Genomic DNA, 16,977 nt, shown 5'->3' on the forward strand with positions numbered 1-16,977 from the left:
CCCGACTTTCCCGATTTTCCAGACTACTAGACACCCTGTATTTTAGTTATCGGAAAGAGCATTCTCAGTTAAGGGGGGGGGGGGGGGGGGGAAATATGATTGCTGTAATATTGCCTGACACAAGTATTCAATTTTTATATATTACTGATTAAATAATCCAAAAATTAAAAACTAATCCTTAAACCTGCAATTTATTAATAACTGCCTAAAAATAGTGATATGTCGATACCAAAATTTATCGAATCTCTGTACAGACACCTGAAAAATAAATAGTGTCTTAATACTGATAATTTCAATTTTACCTAATTTTCTTAAGGGTTACTACACCAACCCCTGGCTTTATGTACTTTCATATTGTATAATGTTGGAGTAATGGGTTGTTTTCCAAGTGGCCTAGAGAAATCATAATGCAGAAATTACAAAAATTGCGCGTAGCCAATTTATGTTTTAAACCCTTCTAAACACAACACATTTCCATTAAATAAATACAATGTTAAAGGTAAATGAAGATATTACAAAAAAATATAAAAAATCTTTCTAGAAGAGTGCCATTATGAAATTTTTGGTCATCCCAAAATCAAGGTTATATTGAAATCATCTAACACAGTCGTAGAGACACCATCATTGTTTTATGCGATTACTGAAAAATCCTGAATATCTCACTCAGCAACAGAAACATCACCACTGTCTTCCATGGTTCATTATGAAACCCGAAATGAAAATATATTTAGACTCCCCAGACACCGTTTGACCCTATATGAAAAATCTCCATTGTATGCTGGGCTAAGATTGTACAATGTGTGTTTAGTTTTAAGTTAAAAGTTTTAATGTTAAATATTTTATGTATAGATTTAATTTTGACAATGCGCCTATTCTAAATGTTAAGACATGTATGGAATGTTTTGTGCAAATAAAGTATGTCTATGTCTATGGTCATGAAAAATCCTGATATTGTTCAGTGGTAACGGAAACATTATAATTGTCTCCCGCGATCACAGTAAAGTTATCAAAATCTTCCTCAATCGTAGCTTAATTCAAATAATTTCCCGCAGTATTTTTGGACATCATTGTCGTCTCCCGCGGTCACGAAAACGTCATCGTCGTCTCCCGCGGTACCGAAAACGTCATCGTCGTCTCCCGCGGTCACGGAGATATCATCGTCGTCTCCCGCGGTCACGGAGATATCATCGTTGTCTCCCGTGGTCACGGAAACGCCATCGTCGTCTCCCGCGGTCACAGAAACGTCATCGTCGTCTCCTGCAGGTCACGGAAACTTCATCGTCCGCATGCGCGATCGCGGCAAAATCACTAATATATCCCGCGGCAGTTGGACATCATCATCGTTTCACGCGGTCACGGAAACGTCATCGTCCGCATGCACGATCACGGAAACGTCTCCCGCGGTCACGGAGATATCATCGTCGTCTCCCGAAGTCACGAAAACGTCATCGTCGTCACACGCGGTCACGAAAACGTCATCGTCGTCACACGCGGTCACGAAAACGCCATCGTCGTCTCCCGCAGTCACGGAAACGTCATCGTCGTTTCCCGCGGTCCCGAAATACAAAATTCACACATAATTCCCGGTTTTTTCCCAGTTCAAAAAAATCACGCATAATTCCCGGTTTTCCCGGTCGGTGGACACCCTGTTAATTGACCTTGAATAAAAACATTGTTTACATAGTTTTGCCATAGGAAAAAGAAAAAAATGAGAATGACATAACTGACAGTGCAGTCAAGACGCATACATTGCTTTACAATTGATGGAACGGTTGGAGAAAACTATGTCAGCTGAGGTGCTATTGATGTAGAAATAGCAATATTGCTGCTGGGAAACGTTGCAAGAACACAAAAATGGAGGGTTAAAAACCAGACATCCAGAAGTTCTTAACACATCCTAGTCTACAAAAGGCCTTTGTGCTTATTAAAAGTTTCACATTATTGCCTTGTCCGTTTAAAAGAAATAAATATCTTTAGTCCGACAATTTTTGTGTCCATACATGCAAGTGTGTTATACGAAACCGACCATAACATGCATTAATATTCTTATATTGATGGAAAATTCCATATTGCTGTAGTAGCAAACAAGTTGTAAATGTTACTTAGGCTACTAGAGAATTTATGAATAAATATTTGAATAAAAAAGTACCTATAACATGAATTGACGTCATCATAGAAAAAAGCGTTTAGAAAGTGTTTGGAATTAGAATGGGCCTTCAATTAGAAATCAAAACAAGTTTGAAACACATTTCCATTTATTTGTTTGGTAAATTTTAAAAAGCAAGAACAATTTTCATTTAGACAATGCTTATATGTAACGACTTAAAGCATGCATAAGGTTAGATTTACCAAATAAGGTTAATATCCAGATATAAAAAGTTGAACGCTTTCATGCTCTCCGGGTAGTGTAGATATTTCCCTGCTGTACAATGTACATACTTACCCCTGAAGAGTCAAATGATCCACACTTACTTCGTGTTACTTCTCGGCAGGATTCACAGGATGTTAAACTCAACAGGATCAAAATTATCTACAGAGAAATAACAACAATAACCTTACCTTGCATTTAACCTTTTAGCAACCGACTGAGGGTCCATTTTTGATGGTGCCATCATCATATCCGGCATCGTCATAGCTGCCGGTAAAGTCGACATAGGTTCAACAATTAGACTGTTGGCGGCCATGTTCATTTCTGGCGGAATTTGTGGCATTGTGTAACCATAAAACATGCTTTCTTGTTGCGCTGCGGCTATCTGTAGTAAAAAAACATTGAATTAAAACAAGAAACTTAGGAAATACAGAAAAAAAACTTCTCTTAATTTTCATCACTTTTGAGTACCATGGTGGGTAAAATAAATTCCTTTATAAATGACTACAGTTTGTAAAGTTGCAATGATTTTGGAAATAAACAACACAGAGTTCACCTAAATTGCACATAGTATAATTTTGTTTACAGGCTATATACATGCTAACATATAGCATATAGCACAACAGAATTCTACAGTACAAATATTGAATCTAACAATTTTGAGGTGATGAATCTGTTACCGTATCCATTAGATTGGCGGTTGATCAAGGTTTCACTGTAGTTCTGAATCTAAAATGGATTTGAGTTAGGAATTTTTTTTACAAATTAGTTAACTAGTATTTATTGACACCAAATATAGTTTTAAAATGTCAACAGTAGACACACAATATTATTTAGACTCAAAAAACAATTGTTTAAGGTGCTTCCAGTGTTCATAACAGAACTTCGTAAATTCTAAAAAGGCAGTGTATCAGGCTAAGTCAAGGCTTATATAAAAATATTATTAAATTTTGTTAAATCTAAATTTTAATATAGGTAATCTCCATCTTTTAAATCTTATCTTTTTTTCATTCTGCAAGTCTTTGAAATGATTTTTACCTGTGCTCCAGTTACTCCCTTTCTAATTTGTTGTTTTTCCCATTCCTCTTCTTCTCCTTTATCACTCTCTTCTGAAGCTGTAAAAAAAGCCTTAAGTTTGTGAAAACAGTTAATTTATCAGCTCCATTCAATTCACCCTGCGAGTATAGTAACTATGATGCTTTAGAAAATTACAAAAATGGCAATACAATTTTAACCATAATTTTTAGAGTGTTACGAGTTGTACCAATTTAGTTTAGAGTTAAAAGGGCTGTAACGTTCTAAATTTTAATAAAAATTGTTAGCATTGCTATCATTTATAAAATTTTTACGTTACTATTTGAAAAAACACGATAAAAAATCAAAATTTAAAAATTGATTTCCATCTAAAGCTTAATTTTGAAAATGTTGCCGAAAAAATACTTTCTCCATAATATGCATAGGGTGAGAAAGTAAAAACTTGCATAACAAATCACAAACACAAAAAACTACAAATATATGGTCATCAAACAACTAATTGCTCAATTCAGTTATGCATAGAACATATATCAACAGTTTGGTATATTATTGAAATCTGTGTCATGATATAGTTTACTTACAGAAAAACAAGGGAAACAAAAGACTGATTGAATAAAAAAGCACTGTGAAATAACAAAAATTATAATAATTGCTGCAGACAAGTCATAAATGGCTTTTGTGGCTGAATTGTATGCGCTTTGTAAATTTGTATTTTTTTGGAAAAAATTAAAAAAATATAAAAAAACTGGAAAAACAGTTTGGTATCCAATTTGTACCACCAATTTTTGTGCTGCAACAGTGACACGGTCCAAAAATCACAGAAATGAATTCACAATGTCTTCTAGCAGGGGTTGTTGAAACTAATAACGCCAGCAAATTAACAGGATTTTGTGACATTGTCGGCAATGTTGCTCCAGGATGTACGTTGTCTGTGAATATTTTTGCTTTTAAACAGCTTGCGAAGACTTAGGACGTTGTCATACCTTGGTGATCCATGGCTGCAGTGAACGCTTCCCTGCGACGCTCCATGTCGGCAGCTGCGGTGTTCACTTGCATTGTGATCCGAATGTCTTCGTCACACATGTCATTCTCATCCTCTCTCACCAATCGCCCTTTCTTGTTGTCGTATCTGTAAGATAAGAATATTATTTATTTCCAAAATTACAATTCAGAGATAACAATCGTGGCTCAATAACAAATGTACAAAGGGAAAAAATCCTCACAAAGACTGTTCATCTGTGTGTGGGGAGAGTCTTCTTTGTCACTCATCACTTCACGGACAAAAGATCACAATAAACAAGTAATTTAAATAAAAAGAAATTTTTAAAAATAATATTTGTTTGCCTTAACGTTGGCTAAAACTAAAATAAACATGAACAATTACTATATAATGAGTTGAACAGATCTAAATAACTGAGGAAAAACTAATATTACTTAGAAAAGATTGAAAACAATCAATACGCAAAACTAAGAATACTTGAATGAGGGTGCCAGTACTGAAGTAATTTGCAATCGTTCAGTCTATTCAATTAAATTCAATTCAATTCGTTTATTCACGGGAGAAGCCATTGTACAATAATACCATTACATACGGGAGATAACAAGCAATAATAAATACTAAATAATACAATAGGTGAACACAAGATGCATAAGAATAGTAATACTACTAAATAGAACATACAACATTAGTAACAGGTGGACTATGAACAAAAGAAGCTAGCATTACAAAAAGATATGCAAGAGGATATACAGGTAATTTAGTTCAATTCAGTTTTGTAATGTGTTATCGACTTTCTTATGTCCTGTACTGGGATCTGATGAGCTCTTTGGCAGAATCATCGCTTAGTCCAAGAAGCCAACGCCCGATCTTTCTGTTAAAAACTGTGACACTGTCTCCCTCCCATTCTCTTATGGGAGATAAATACAAAACTAAAAATAAAAACAAGATAAATAAAAAACTGTCATATAAAATCTTTAACAGTACTTGATAAATTGTTAGTAGGTACATTAATTTGATAAACCATTGTATAGATTTGAACTGAATGGATATATTAAAATGTTTATGAAAGGACTTAGCCTAATCATCAATAAACTTAATATTATTTTATGATAAAGATAGGGTCTTTGTTAGGGCTGACTAAAAATAAAAATACAATAGAAATGAGGGATGAATTAAAAAGCTGCACATGTTGTATTTAATTTAGTTGGTTGAATTTAGATGGGACCATTCTGACCTGATTTGTTTGCTTACTAAATAGTTTGTTGCATTTAAGTTCATAGTTTAGAATTGTTAGGTAGGCCTACTATCATATCTTTAGCTGAACTATAGAAGGTAACAAGGATTCTAAGTGAAAAACTTCTGATTCTCATTCTCATTGATAACATGCCTAATTTTATCGTATATTTACACTCAAACTGTATCAAATAAATGTATTTACCGGCTTATCAGTAATAACGCGCCTACTGTAAAATCTGAAAACTTTTTTCAAAAAATTTAATTATCACTAAAGGTAGATAGCATTTTTAATAAGTCCATATAAATAAATAAAACTCCTAGCAACTCACGGTTTGTCTTCCTCAATAGGTACGAAATCACCCATTTCACGAGCCTGTTGTCTTTTTTTCCTCGCGGCATGGATCATAGCAGCGTCAGGAATTTTTCCACCTGAAAATTACATAATTAGTAGGGAATACTTAATGTAGAAAATATGATAGATAAGAACACCAAAATATCCAAAATTTAACCATTGTACAGAAACCAATTTAACTGTTTCAAATCATAAGTTCCAATAACATACTTGCCTTATAGATAGCATATGTGATTGATGTTAACATGGCAGCTATTGGAAGATAAAATGAATAGAATACATAAGTTGTTGAAGCAATAGTTACACATCTGCAGCGTCTACAAAAGCTAAACCATAGCAGGGCATTCGCTGCATTATTATACACCAAGCTATGCACATTTCTGACTTATATTGATTTAGGTACATTGCATCATCAAGAATATTGTGCAATTATTCTTTTCTTAGGGAATTAGGTTATCTTATGAACAAATACATTCAAGAAATGTCACTTCAGTAAGTTATAGCATAGCTTCCACTAATACGTTGATGTGGCATTGTGGCACCTGTGGGCCTGCTGTCATGATTATAACAGTACCGGTAATATAAAATGTTTTAACATAGACAATGCGCAGAAGATCCATTATAAATCAGTGCAACAGCTGTTTCAATAGGCTGGAACTGCAGCATTATCACTTTTGTCTCGCGGCCCCTTGTATTAGGGGAGGCAATGGTTATAGTATATTTAGGATATAAATTACTACTCACTTTTCAACAATTGCTTAACACTATCGGGATGAGAGTATTTGTGTGTCGCCTTTTCATCTTCAGAGCTAGAACCATCAATTTCGGCCATTTCTGCTTCTTTCCCATTCAAAATTGGAATCAAAGGCTGAAACATGACGCACAAAATATTGAACCCAACTCAGTACCGGTAACTTAGATGCTCACAGAGCTAACTTAGGTTGGTCTACTAGGGTTAACTTTTCATTATAAACTTAAACATAAACTATGTCTATATCATAAGGCATGATTCAAACTTTAACTTAACACTCAAGTTAAAAGAAATAAGATTATCTCGAGCAACGCATTACAACTGGTAGACTACATCCATTAAATGGTCTTTTACAACTGAATCGACGGGATGGAGAGAGAGAATGTAACACATTTTCTCTTACTTAGGTCAGACTAATATAGTATAGGTAGAAACTTAATAAAAATATTTTAATATGTAGCCTAGTTTACTTTTTTATACGGGCCTCTTCAACATTTTGTAAAAGAACAGTCCATACCCTGGTCTTGTTACTATCTAACTTTGAACTTTTGGTAGAGCATCATTAAGTTCTGACACATGAATGTTCTCTAGGATTATTTCAATAAATATTTTGTCTATTGTCTATTGTCTAAGTTAACTGTTAGCCCAATGACAAAGGCATGCATTTGGTAACAATTTTTTTGGTAACGATGGAATCAGAAATCAGAAACGTTTTTCTCCAAGAAAAATGTTACTTTAAGAATCCAACCAGCGACCTTCAGATTTGAAGGCAAGCACTAGCCTATTTGAGCAATCAACTACGATACCCAGACAATTAATTTTTTATAACTAATGCATGTGTTAAATCATCATAATTTATTATACTTAAAAATAGTAAAAATATTAGCATGTTAGACCAAGCTATATTTTTGGGCTAGCCCCTATTGCTAGATTTTGTTTAAATTGGACACTACACAAATAGCTAGCCTATACGGTACCAAATATCGCTAAAAATATATATTTTTAATAACAATTAAACTTACCAGATTATTTTTTATTTTGATTGTTAATTCATTATTGAAAGTTATTTCTTTGGTTTTCTCCCTTCCCTCGCTATCTTCAGGTTTGTCTTCTTTCTTCTTCTTCTTGTCCTTTTCTTTTTCAATATACTTTTTGATCTTTTTGCTGTGAGATGACTTTTTAACTTGAAAAACTTCACCATCGTCAGCTGAAACAATTTTACAAATATATTTTGACACTATAGGCCTACAATGAATTGCTGTTTACAATGAATTACAATTTTGAATTACTGTATTTGAGTTAGTTCAGGTGCAGAGCATTGGTGATCAGTATTATATTCTAGGTGCCTCCACACAGATTTTCAGTTTCTATTATTTTACTTTAGGTGGTTGTTTTACCACATTAATCTAAACAAAGACTACCTACCTTTATTTAACACCGCAAATGAATATTACAAGGTGATATCACTGTTCAAATATACAATTTTTGAAGGTCTTTTAGGCATTAGACCTTAATGGTGTAATTTCACTTTACTGCATCTGTACGGCTACGCTAAGTTCAAGTGAAGTGAAATAGAGGTACATAGATTATAGTGGTAAGAAGGAGAATATCATTGATTAAAAAATTATCATTGACGATAGAACCATATCAAGCGATTCTGTAGTCAATAATGAGTAGACCTACTCTGGTATTGTACGGAGGCCACTTATTTTACAGCGCGCTGTGGCAGTTATGTTAGGTTGGGTTATCAATAATATGTTTGTAGGACTTTCCTAGTTTCGTTATGAATCGAACGATACCAGATGAGTCATAAAAATGTATGATAAAACCCAACCTAACAATTTTAACCATCACAGCGCGCTGTGTAAAGGTGGCCTCCATATAATACGAAAGTACCCAGTAATGTTATCTTTAAAAGGGAATTTTACCACATTATGATGATAGATGGACAAGCAGACTAGTTACAAACAAGTACCTACCAAGTAGTTACAAAGTAGGGCCTACCAGTAGTTCTTATTTAGGCACTTTAGGGTGTTAGATCAAGCTTTATGGGCATTCTGGGCTGTATTAAGTGTTTTGTTAGATTTAGGAACTCTTTTTCTGACATCAAAAGGAGTTTACTAACATTCTAGAAGTTTGGTTCAGTTAGGTTGTGTTAGAACAGCACTATTTTATTATATAACTTAATCTTATTTTAGCAAATTTCCTACAACTTAGTATGGATTAACTGTTTAGGCCTACTGTGGTCCTCAAGTTTGGGTTTTGACAAAAACAAAATCACCCAAACAGTACTAAAAACAACTCAGAAGTATTGATACTAGGAGACTCCATTGTTCGGAACATTAAACATTACACAGAACACACACCAGATATTCAGACACACTATATGCCGGGAGCCAGGATACAAACCCTGAGCAAGCACCTATTAACACTCCAAACCCTACCACATACAGTAGTAGTTCCTATAGGCACAAACAATCTCTTCTACTCAAAAACTCCAAATGATGTCATGAGACCATTATGGTCCACCTTAGAATCAGCAAAAAGAAATTCCAAGATACGATATGGATAATAAATGGAATTCTCTACAGAAGAGATGTATCGACACAATATGTGAGAGTAGTGATGTGGGCCGGGTAAATACCCAGTGGGTAGGTAAATATAAATTGGGTATTTACCTGGGTATTTACCCGGGCCTGGGGTAAATACCCAAAAACTGGGTATTTATAATTTGTATTAAAGTTAGAGAAGATTGAGATGTTTTTTTGCAATTATTACCTTGTAAGGATAGCAAAATGATAATAAAATGTGTTAAACAAAATTTCATATGGTCACTACTAGCATTTTACTTCTTGGTATGATCGCCATAAATACCCAGGTCTGAGCATAAAGCATAATCGGCATAAATACCCTGGTCGCATGGTTGCACTGGTCCTGACTACTTATGATTTTTTAATTTCTGTGATAGATAGATGAATTTATTTTATTAAAAGTTAAGAAAAATAATTTGTAAAGTAATAATTATTATTTAGAAAGACAGGAAAATTTAACCTAGTAGTGGCCTATGTGTAAACAACTTAAGAAAATAGGCCTAATTAAAATTCAATCTGTAGGATGGCAGGATTTAATAATATTTTTGCTCTAGATCTTTTGTTGGTAAACTTATAAAAAAAAAAAAAAAAAAAAAACTAATTTCATAAACTTGTGATACAAAAAATTTGAATCTATAGCACAATAAACCTTTCAAAATTATATTATAGGCCCTATGTTAGACCAAAAAACAGGAGATACATTTTTTAATAGGTTTATCCTAATATATTATTGTTCCCAACTAAGCGGTAACACAGAAAAGTTTAATGTAGACTCCCTCTTATCCGGACACCTACCGGACAATTTTTATCAGCCCATTAGTTTAACCTGACTAGATTGGCAAGAAGTGAGCGGTACTGAAACGACTGTTCTCGTGGGAAAGATTTGAGACCAGTGATCACGTATCTAAATACAATGCTCTCCTAAATTAAAGTCGAATATGACAGTACCAGTACACGGTTTCTGTTTTAACAAGTTTTTGGGGACGTCGGTTTAACCAGAAAACCCGTTATCTAGACTAGCCTCGGTCCCGAGGAGTCCGGATAAGAGGGAGTCTACTGTACATTCAGTATTCTGCCATTCTGCCTATATCAATCAGGCCTTGTGTCTGTCTAGCCTTCCAAGCCATTTACACAATACAAATTTTAACTATCATAATTTAATAACAGTAGAAGTAGATTTAGGTTCACTATTTCTCTGATGAGGTGTTGTCTTGATTCCATAAAAAAAAGTGCTAAATCATTAAATAAAAGGTACTAGCAATTCTGCAAAGCTTCAAGTTACTGTAAAAGGTGAAATAGACTATCCTAATTTATCATGTAATGATAACAATAACATATTTAGGGGTAGATAAAAATGAATTTCAATCTATTTCATAAATACCCAAAATACCCGGGTATTTATGGATTTTGGGTATTTACCCGGGTAAATACCCAGGGTATTTACCCCGAGTTTTAAATACCTGGGTATTTTACATCACTATGTGAGAGTTAAGTTAACGAGGCACTTCGATTCATGTGCGACAACCTGCACCTAGTTATTAGAGACCCTAACGAAGAAGTGACAACCCGAGGAATCGATAAAGACAGACTACACCTGAACCCTCTGGGCGACTTCCAACTAGCAAATTTCATCCTAAAGGACCTTGGCCACACAGCACCCAAAACACTAACTGTGTAACATAACAACCCTCCACCAGAAGAAGAAATCGACAGCAGAAACATGCAAACTCCTAGAACATCAACTGACTCAGCGACATCTCCTTCAAAAAACCTCCAAAAAAACATTAAGCCCAACGCAAACCCAGGAAGAAAAAGCATAACCTACAACCATATAACTAACAATAAAGACAAAAATACTTTCCATGAACAAAACCACAAAATTTTTCATCTCAACATACAACACGGCCTACAGAATAAAATTGTCCAATTGAAACTACATCTTGAAGAAATAAATCAAATAATTGAAACTATCAAATTGAAAATATTGATTAATAATCGATATTTTTACAAATAATGGAAACTATCAAATTGAAAATATTGATTAATAATCGATATTTTTAAATATATCTAGGCCTACTATAAAATTTAACCAAGTTATCATAACCTAACCTAACCAACCAAACTTGCTGATGGTGAAAAAATCGCATGAAAGTTTACTAATCGAATCGATAGTTTCAATCGATATTAGCATAGCCCAGTTAAGAAACTGTACCCGTTAATTGTAGGTGGTGAAGACAAGTAAGTAAAAAGAAGTTGACACACCCTACTATCACCACTAACAGTAAACAATGCAGCTTCGTAGGCTTGTAAAGTATTTTGGTAGGCCTAGCCTTAAGTAGCCTAAACCTAAATACAAAAGGTAGATAGCCTAAATCATGTATTACCAGGATAAGTCGGATACTAGGCCTACATTCAAGGAGGTCATACAAATTTATTACCCTACATTTAAGGTTAGGCTTTATTTTTATTAAAAATTTTATGTTTAAGTTACCATCATTCCACTCCTCTTCAAAGCTCAGGACCGAAGGCTTCTTTTTTTCTTTTTTAACTTTCACTTCGGATGTCTTATTTGATGTTGTTTTCTTGAATTGAAGGAGGCTGACTTCTGTTTCCTCGCCATCGTTTTCATCGTTATCCAAATCCCTTCTGCGGATGTTCCTCCGAGGCTTTTTCATCACCGACATGGTTTTATTCACTGAACAATAAAAACTTAAATAACTCCGCAATAAAGCATGAATACTACAAATTTTATAAATCACAAGTCACAACACCTTCCTTGATAAAAAATAAATTATAAACTCAATTACTTCCAAAGTGCAGCCGTACAACATTGCCGAGCCGCCATGTTGAATAATTGTTATTTTCCTATTGGCTGGCTTTGGCAATTTTCACACTATGGTCACAAATAATGGTCATGGCAGACATTAAGGTAAAAAATTTAATCTAAACGTTAAACGATTGAATATAGAAAAACGGATCGTGACGAAACTTCAACCATAGAATAAATCAAAAACATGGTTTTAATTCTTTACCTAACCCGCCATGTTAAACTTCCCTATCCCAAGAGTGATGTATACTTCTTTACTTCACGAGTTATGTAAAGTTGAAAATACCCCCGCCGCAGCAAACGACGGGGGTATTATATATTGGGCCAGGGGGTAAAATTCTGGGGGTAAAAATCCGGACCGTACATTTTGAGGTGACCTCATGAAGGGGGTAAAAGTCCGGGGGTAAAATTCCGGCCCGTACACTCTAGGTTTTTATAATTTTATGTGTTCTGATTAAATCCACAACCGTGAATATATATGTTTAATTCCGTGTTTAATCCATCAAACTGATGTCGCCAAACTTCGGAATTTTACCCCCTGGTTTGTGACGTCACGTTCGCCCAGGGGGTAAAATTCCAGGGGGATGAAAATCCGCTGTACCCAATTTCCTACATGCCTTTGTCTTAATCTGAAATAGATGCTTGAAATAGATTTAACATCCACTCAAATTAAAAAGTAAAAAATATATTTTTTTAACAAAACTTTATAAACACACTAAAAAGTAGAAATTAATCTATAATATGTAAAGAGTATAAATACTTGTAAGATTTAAAACGAGAAACGTGGGGTGCATGCAATTGATAATAATTCAATAGGTGAAGGTAATTGTAAATTATCAATTGCATGCACCCCACGTTTTTCGTTTTAAATCTTACAAGTATTTATACTATCCACATATTTATACACTATTTTCTACTTTTTAGTGCGTTTATAAACGTTTCGTTAGAAAAGTTTTTTATTTATAAATTATTTGATTATAAAACAATAAACTGTTATTATTTGGATGTATGTTAAACCTCATTGTCTTTTACTTTTTATTTTCTTCCCCTATACCATAGTATATGGAGAAAGTATTGTTTTCGTCAAAATTTTCGAGTTTGAGTTTTGAGTGGATATATTCGTTTTGGGTCCCCCTGGACCCAAAAAAGTGGTTTTCGAAGTGATGTCTGTGTGTGTGTGTGTCTGTGTGTCTGGATGTATACAGAGCTAGAGACTACACCTGTGGTCCGATTTCGATGAAATTTGGTATGTAGGTTCTAATCCATGGTATCTCCAGGCTTTTTTTCATTTTTTTGAAATTTTGATTTTCAATAAGGATTTTCCCATAAAAACCCGGAAAAATCGGATTTTCTCAAAAATGGCCCGAACGATTTTGATAAAAATTTAGTATGTTGTAGCCCTTTAAATTTTTGAACAAAATGATACAAATCCCATTTCTGTAAAAATTACGGTTCAAAAGTTATGGTAAATTATGTTATTTTCCCATAAAAACCCCATAAAATAACAAAAAATAGGGTTTTAGACAAAGATCCGGCTTTGATTTAACATATTATGTTATGGTCCTTACAATTTTGATAGTTTTTTTCACTTTTTAGAAATTTTTATTTTTAATGGGGATTTTCCCATAAAACCCCATAAAATATCGGAGAAATAGGATTTTCCCAAAAATGGCCCGAACGATTTTGATAAAAATTTAGTATGTTATAGTCCTTTATATTCTGAACAAAATGGTACAAATCCCATTTCTGTAAAAATTACGATTCAAAAGTTATTGTAAAATATGTTGTTTTGCCATAAAAACCCCATAAAATAACGGAAAATCAGATTCCCCCAAAATTGGCCCGAACGATTTTGATAACAATTTAGTATGTTATAGTCCTTTAAATTCTGAAGAAAATTGTACAAATCCCATTTCCGTATATTTACTCTCACCGCTTACACATGATAAAGGTTGTTGACAAACTTATGGGAGAAAGTATGTGTCAGAATGCTGATACCGTTTATTCCTTGTTATTTAATTCAACCAACATGGTTACTTAGCTACCCATAAGACTAATGTTAAATAATGTGACTTTCAGTTTCATTTTTCTACATAATTAGATTTTTGTTGGCAGTTCTAACTGCAGTAAACTCGTTTTTAGGCCAAAAATAAACACACTATTTACAAGATTTGAAGAAAATCGTCGGAGCCGTTTTCGAGATTTTTCTGCAAGCAAGCATACATACATACAAGCAAACATTGCTCATATTATGGTATAGGATAGGATTAATATAACAAAAGTAGCTCGATAATTCAGTGTTTGTCAGTCAATGGGTCAGGTTGCTTAGCTTTCTTTACAATACACATTTAACTGAATTTTTTGTGTCCATACCAACTCTTCACATCCATTTATAACACCCGAAATGTATGGTAAACCATTTTGAAGAATGCCTGATAACTTATGCCGTAGAGCAATTTTGTTTGTTACATTATTGTTGAAGGCAAATGAAAACAAAATTATATACAAAAAATAGGTTTATATTAATTCATTATACTACACAATGTTGTTAGTTTATACTTTATACATATTGCAAGAAATTGTTCTGTTTATTACTACTGTTGGAATTTTTATTTTACTGAAGAAATAACTCAGAAACTAATGAAAAATTGATAACATCTGTCAAAAAATGACATAAGAAATATGTTAACTAGCTTACTTATCTTTTCTCTTACTAATAAAAATTTTCTTGGATCTCAATTTTTTATACCTTATCCTGGCTTCTAGGGGGGGGGGGGGCAGCTGCCCCCTCTGGGTATGCCTATGAGGTACTGCCGACCTCAGAAAAACTTCAAATAGTGCTAGCAGTGTAATAAATCTATTAATTACTGCCTACTTACTTTTTCTGGTTGTTTAACAAAAGAAAAAATCAAAATACTGACATGACTCCAGAATAATGCACTAAGGTTTGTTTACAATTTGAAGAAATTTGACCATATATTAGTGAATTCAGATTGAAAGTGCGTACACTATCCATACAGCAAATCTCTGATCTCCAAACATCAATTTTGGTTCACAAGACGCTGCTGACAAACCAGCTTCAGTTTCTGAATACCAAGTTTGGTACGAAGAACTGAGGTTTATGTGAGGTTTGTTGGGCTGGGACAGAACTGAGATGGGGGAAAATGCTATCTCATACTTTGGACCCCTGGTTTACAATAATTTACCGTCAGGGGTAAAACAAAAAGAATTACATGCATTCAAGAAGATTGTTAAGATATGCTTTGGTAGTTTTATTTCTTCAAAATAATGCATTTTAATTTACTTGAATTTTAGCGAATTTCCTTATAAGGAAGTAAATATCAAGAATAATGGCACAAGTTTGTGCGCCACTGCCCCCCCCCCCCCCATCTCTAGGCACCTCTGCCCGATATAATACATATATTTTGGTTGGTTACAAAGAATTCAGAATGATTTTGTTTTTAAAAAGGTTTGCACTGATTTTATTATTTTCACTTTCTATTAATCTGCAAATCTGTGTTCCATAACATATTGTAGATCACACTACCGCTTCGGAACAAGAGATTTTGGAAATTATTGAAACTTTATTGTTTTTAAATAAAAACTCCGAACTGAGTTTATAAAAAAATTCCTACACTGGCTTTTATCTTAAAATGGATGTTGCCAACTTTCAAGTGTACAAGTATTATGTGCCTATAATAAAGAACATTGTTTTGTGCCAAATAATTAATAATAAACGGTATCAGCAATCTGACACATACTTTCTCCCATTAGCTTGTCAACAACCTTTATCAATCCATTTTTCCGTTTATTAAATTAGTGTTTTATGGGTAATATTATGGGAACTTATTTAAAAAGTGTGTTATAAGTTTATTTTGGAAAATGACCTAGCCGTTTGGCAATATTATGAAGCAACAACAATGTTTTATGGGGAAATAACATAAGTTACAACAACTTTTAAACCATAATTTTTACAGCAATGAGGGGTTGCACTATGTTGTTTGGAATTATAAGGATTATCACATACAAATTTCAATCTAAACCAGGTTTTTTTTTTAAATATGATTTTCTCTTATTTTATGGGGATTTTTAATGGGAAGGGTTCATGACCCAAAACGGATATACCATCTACTCAAAACTCAAACTCGAAAAAATTGGACAAAACAATACTTTCTCCATATACTATGGTATAGGGGGAGAAAGTAAAAAGTAGTGTTTTTCCACTAAAAAGGGATAACACAAGGTACATAATTAAAAAACAATATAATTTTTAATGATTACTTAAGTATTTATTTTTTAATCATCAGCCTAAATGCTATAAATTATTTAAAAAAAAACATGTAAAAACTTGTATTAATACTGTGTACCAGCCAATATTTTACAATACTATTTGTCAGCCTTGCCTGAACAAACAAAGAAGAGAAATTTAGAATCAGAGAAATCCTTTTCCGAAGGACCTATATCCAACTAAACAGACATAAAATACCGTAACACTTCTTATAGCTGGATAATTAATCATAAAGAAATACAGAGTTTGGCTTGTTGCATGTAATATAATATAATTATTTTACTTTTGTTAGCTAATTACAAAATTGCAATTCATTAATACATTTTACAATATTACACTATACTACAATTTTAAAAAGGAAAAGGTATGAGCTAGGATTTGCAAACTCGATCTGGTTACATCTTTTGGATACAGCTTTCATATAAAAATGCACATGATACACAACGTTCAAACATATAGAGTTATTGGAATAACCTAGGTAAAGTAAACAGCAGTATTAGATCTTAATATAGGCCTACGCCATTTAGCT

At 33.5% G+C, this 16,977-nt stretch overlaps 1 protein-coding gene across 1 annotated transcript in view; it reads right to left on the reverse strand.

Annotated features, from left to right (window-relative positions):
• The window catches only part of LOC128991530 (PAX3- and PAX7-binding protein 1-like), a 47,304-nt gene extending 35,136 nt beyond the window's left edge, over positions 1-12,168 (reverse strand). The window contains exons 1-7 of the mRNA XM_054414494.1: positions 11,825-12,168; positions 7,765-7,949; positions 6,736-6,859; positions 5,969-6,068; positions 4,387-4,532; positions 3,407-3,483; positions 2,560-2,753 (exon numbers count right to left, since the gene is read on the reverse strand). Of these exons, the coding sequence (XP_054270469.1) occupies positions 2,560-2,753; positions 3,407-3,483; positions 4,387-4,532; positions 5,969-6,068; positions 6,736-6,859; positions 7,765-7,949; positions 11,825-12,017 (1,019 nt within the window). The 5' untranslated portion in view covers positions 12,018-12,168. The remainder of the gene's footprint in view (positions 1-2,559; positions 2,754-3,406; positions 3,484-4,386; positions 4,533-5,968; positions 6,069-6,735; positions 6,860-7,764; positions 7,950-11,824) is intronic.
• Between the last annotated feature and the right edge of the window lie 4,809 nt (positions 12,169-16,977).

This window comes from Macrosteles quadrilineatus, unplaced genomic scaffold, assembly GCF_028750875.1.
Source record: "Macrosteles quadrilineatus isolate MER2022 unplaced genomic scaffold, UCM_ALF_1.0 Scaffold_4__1_contigs__length_99947679, whole genome shotgun sequence".
Taxonomy (NCBI): domain Eukaryota; kingdom Metazoa; phylum Arthropoda; class Insecta; order Hemiptera; family Cicadellidae; genus Macrosteles; species Macrosteles quadrilineatus.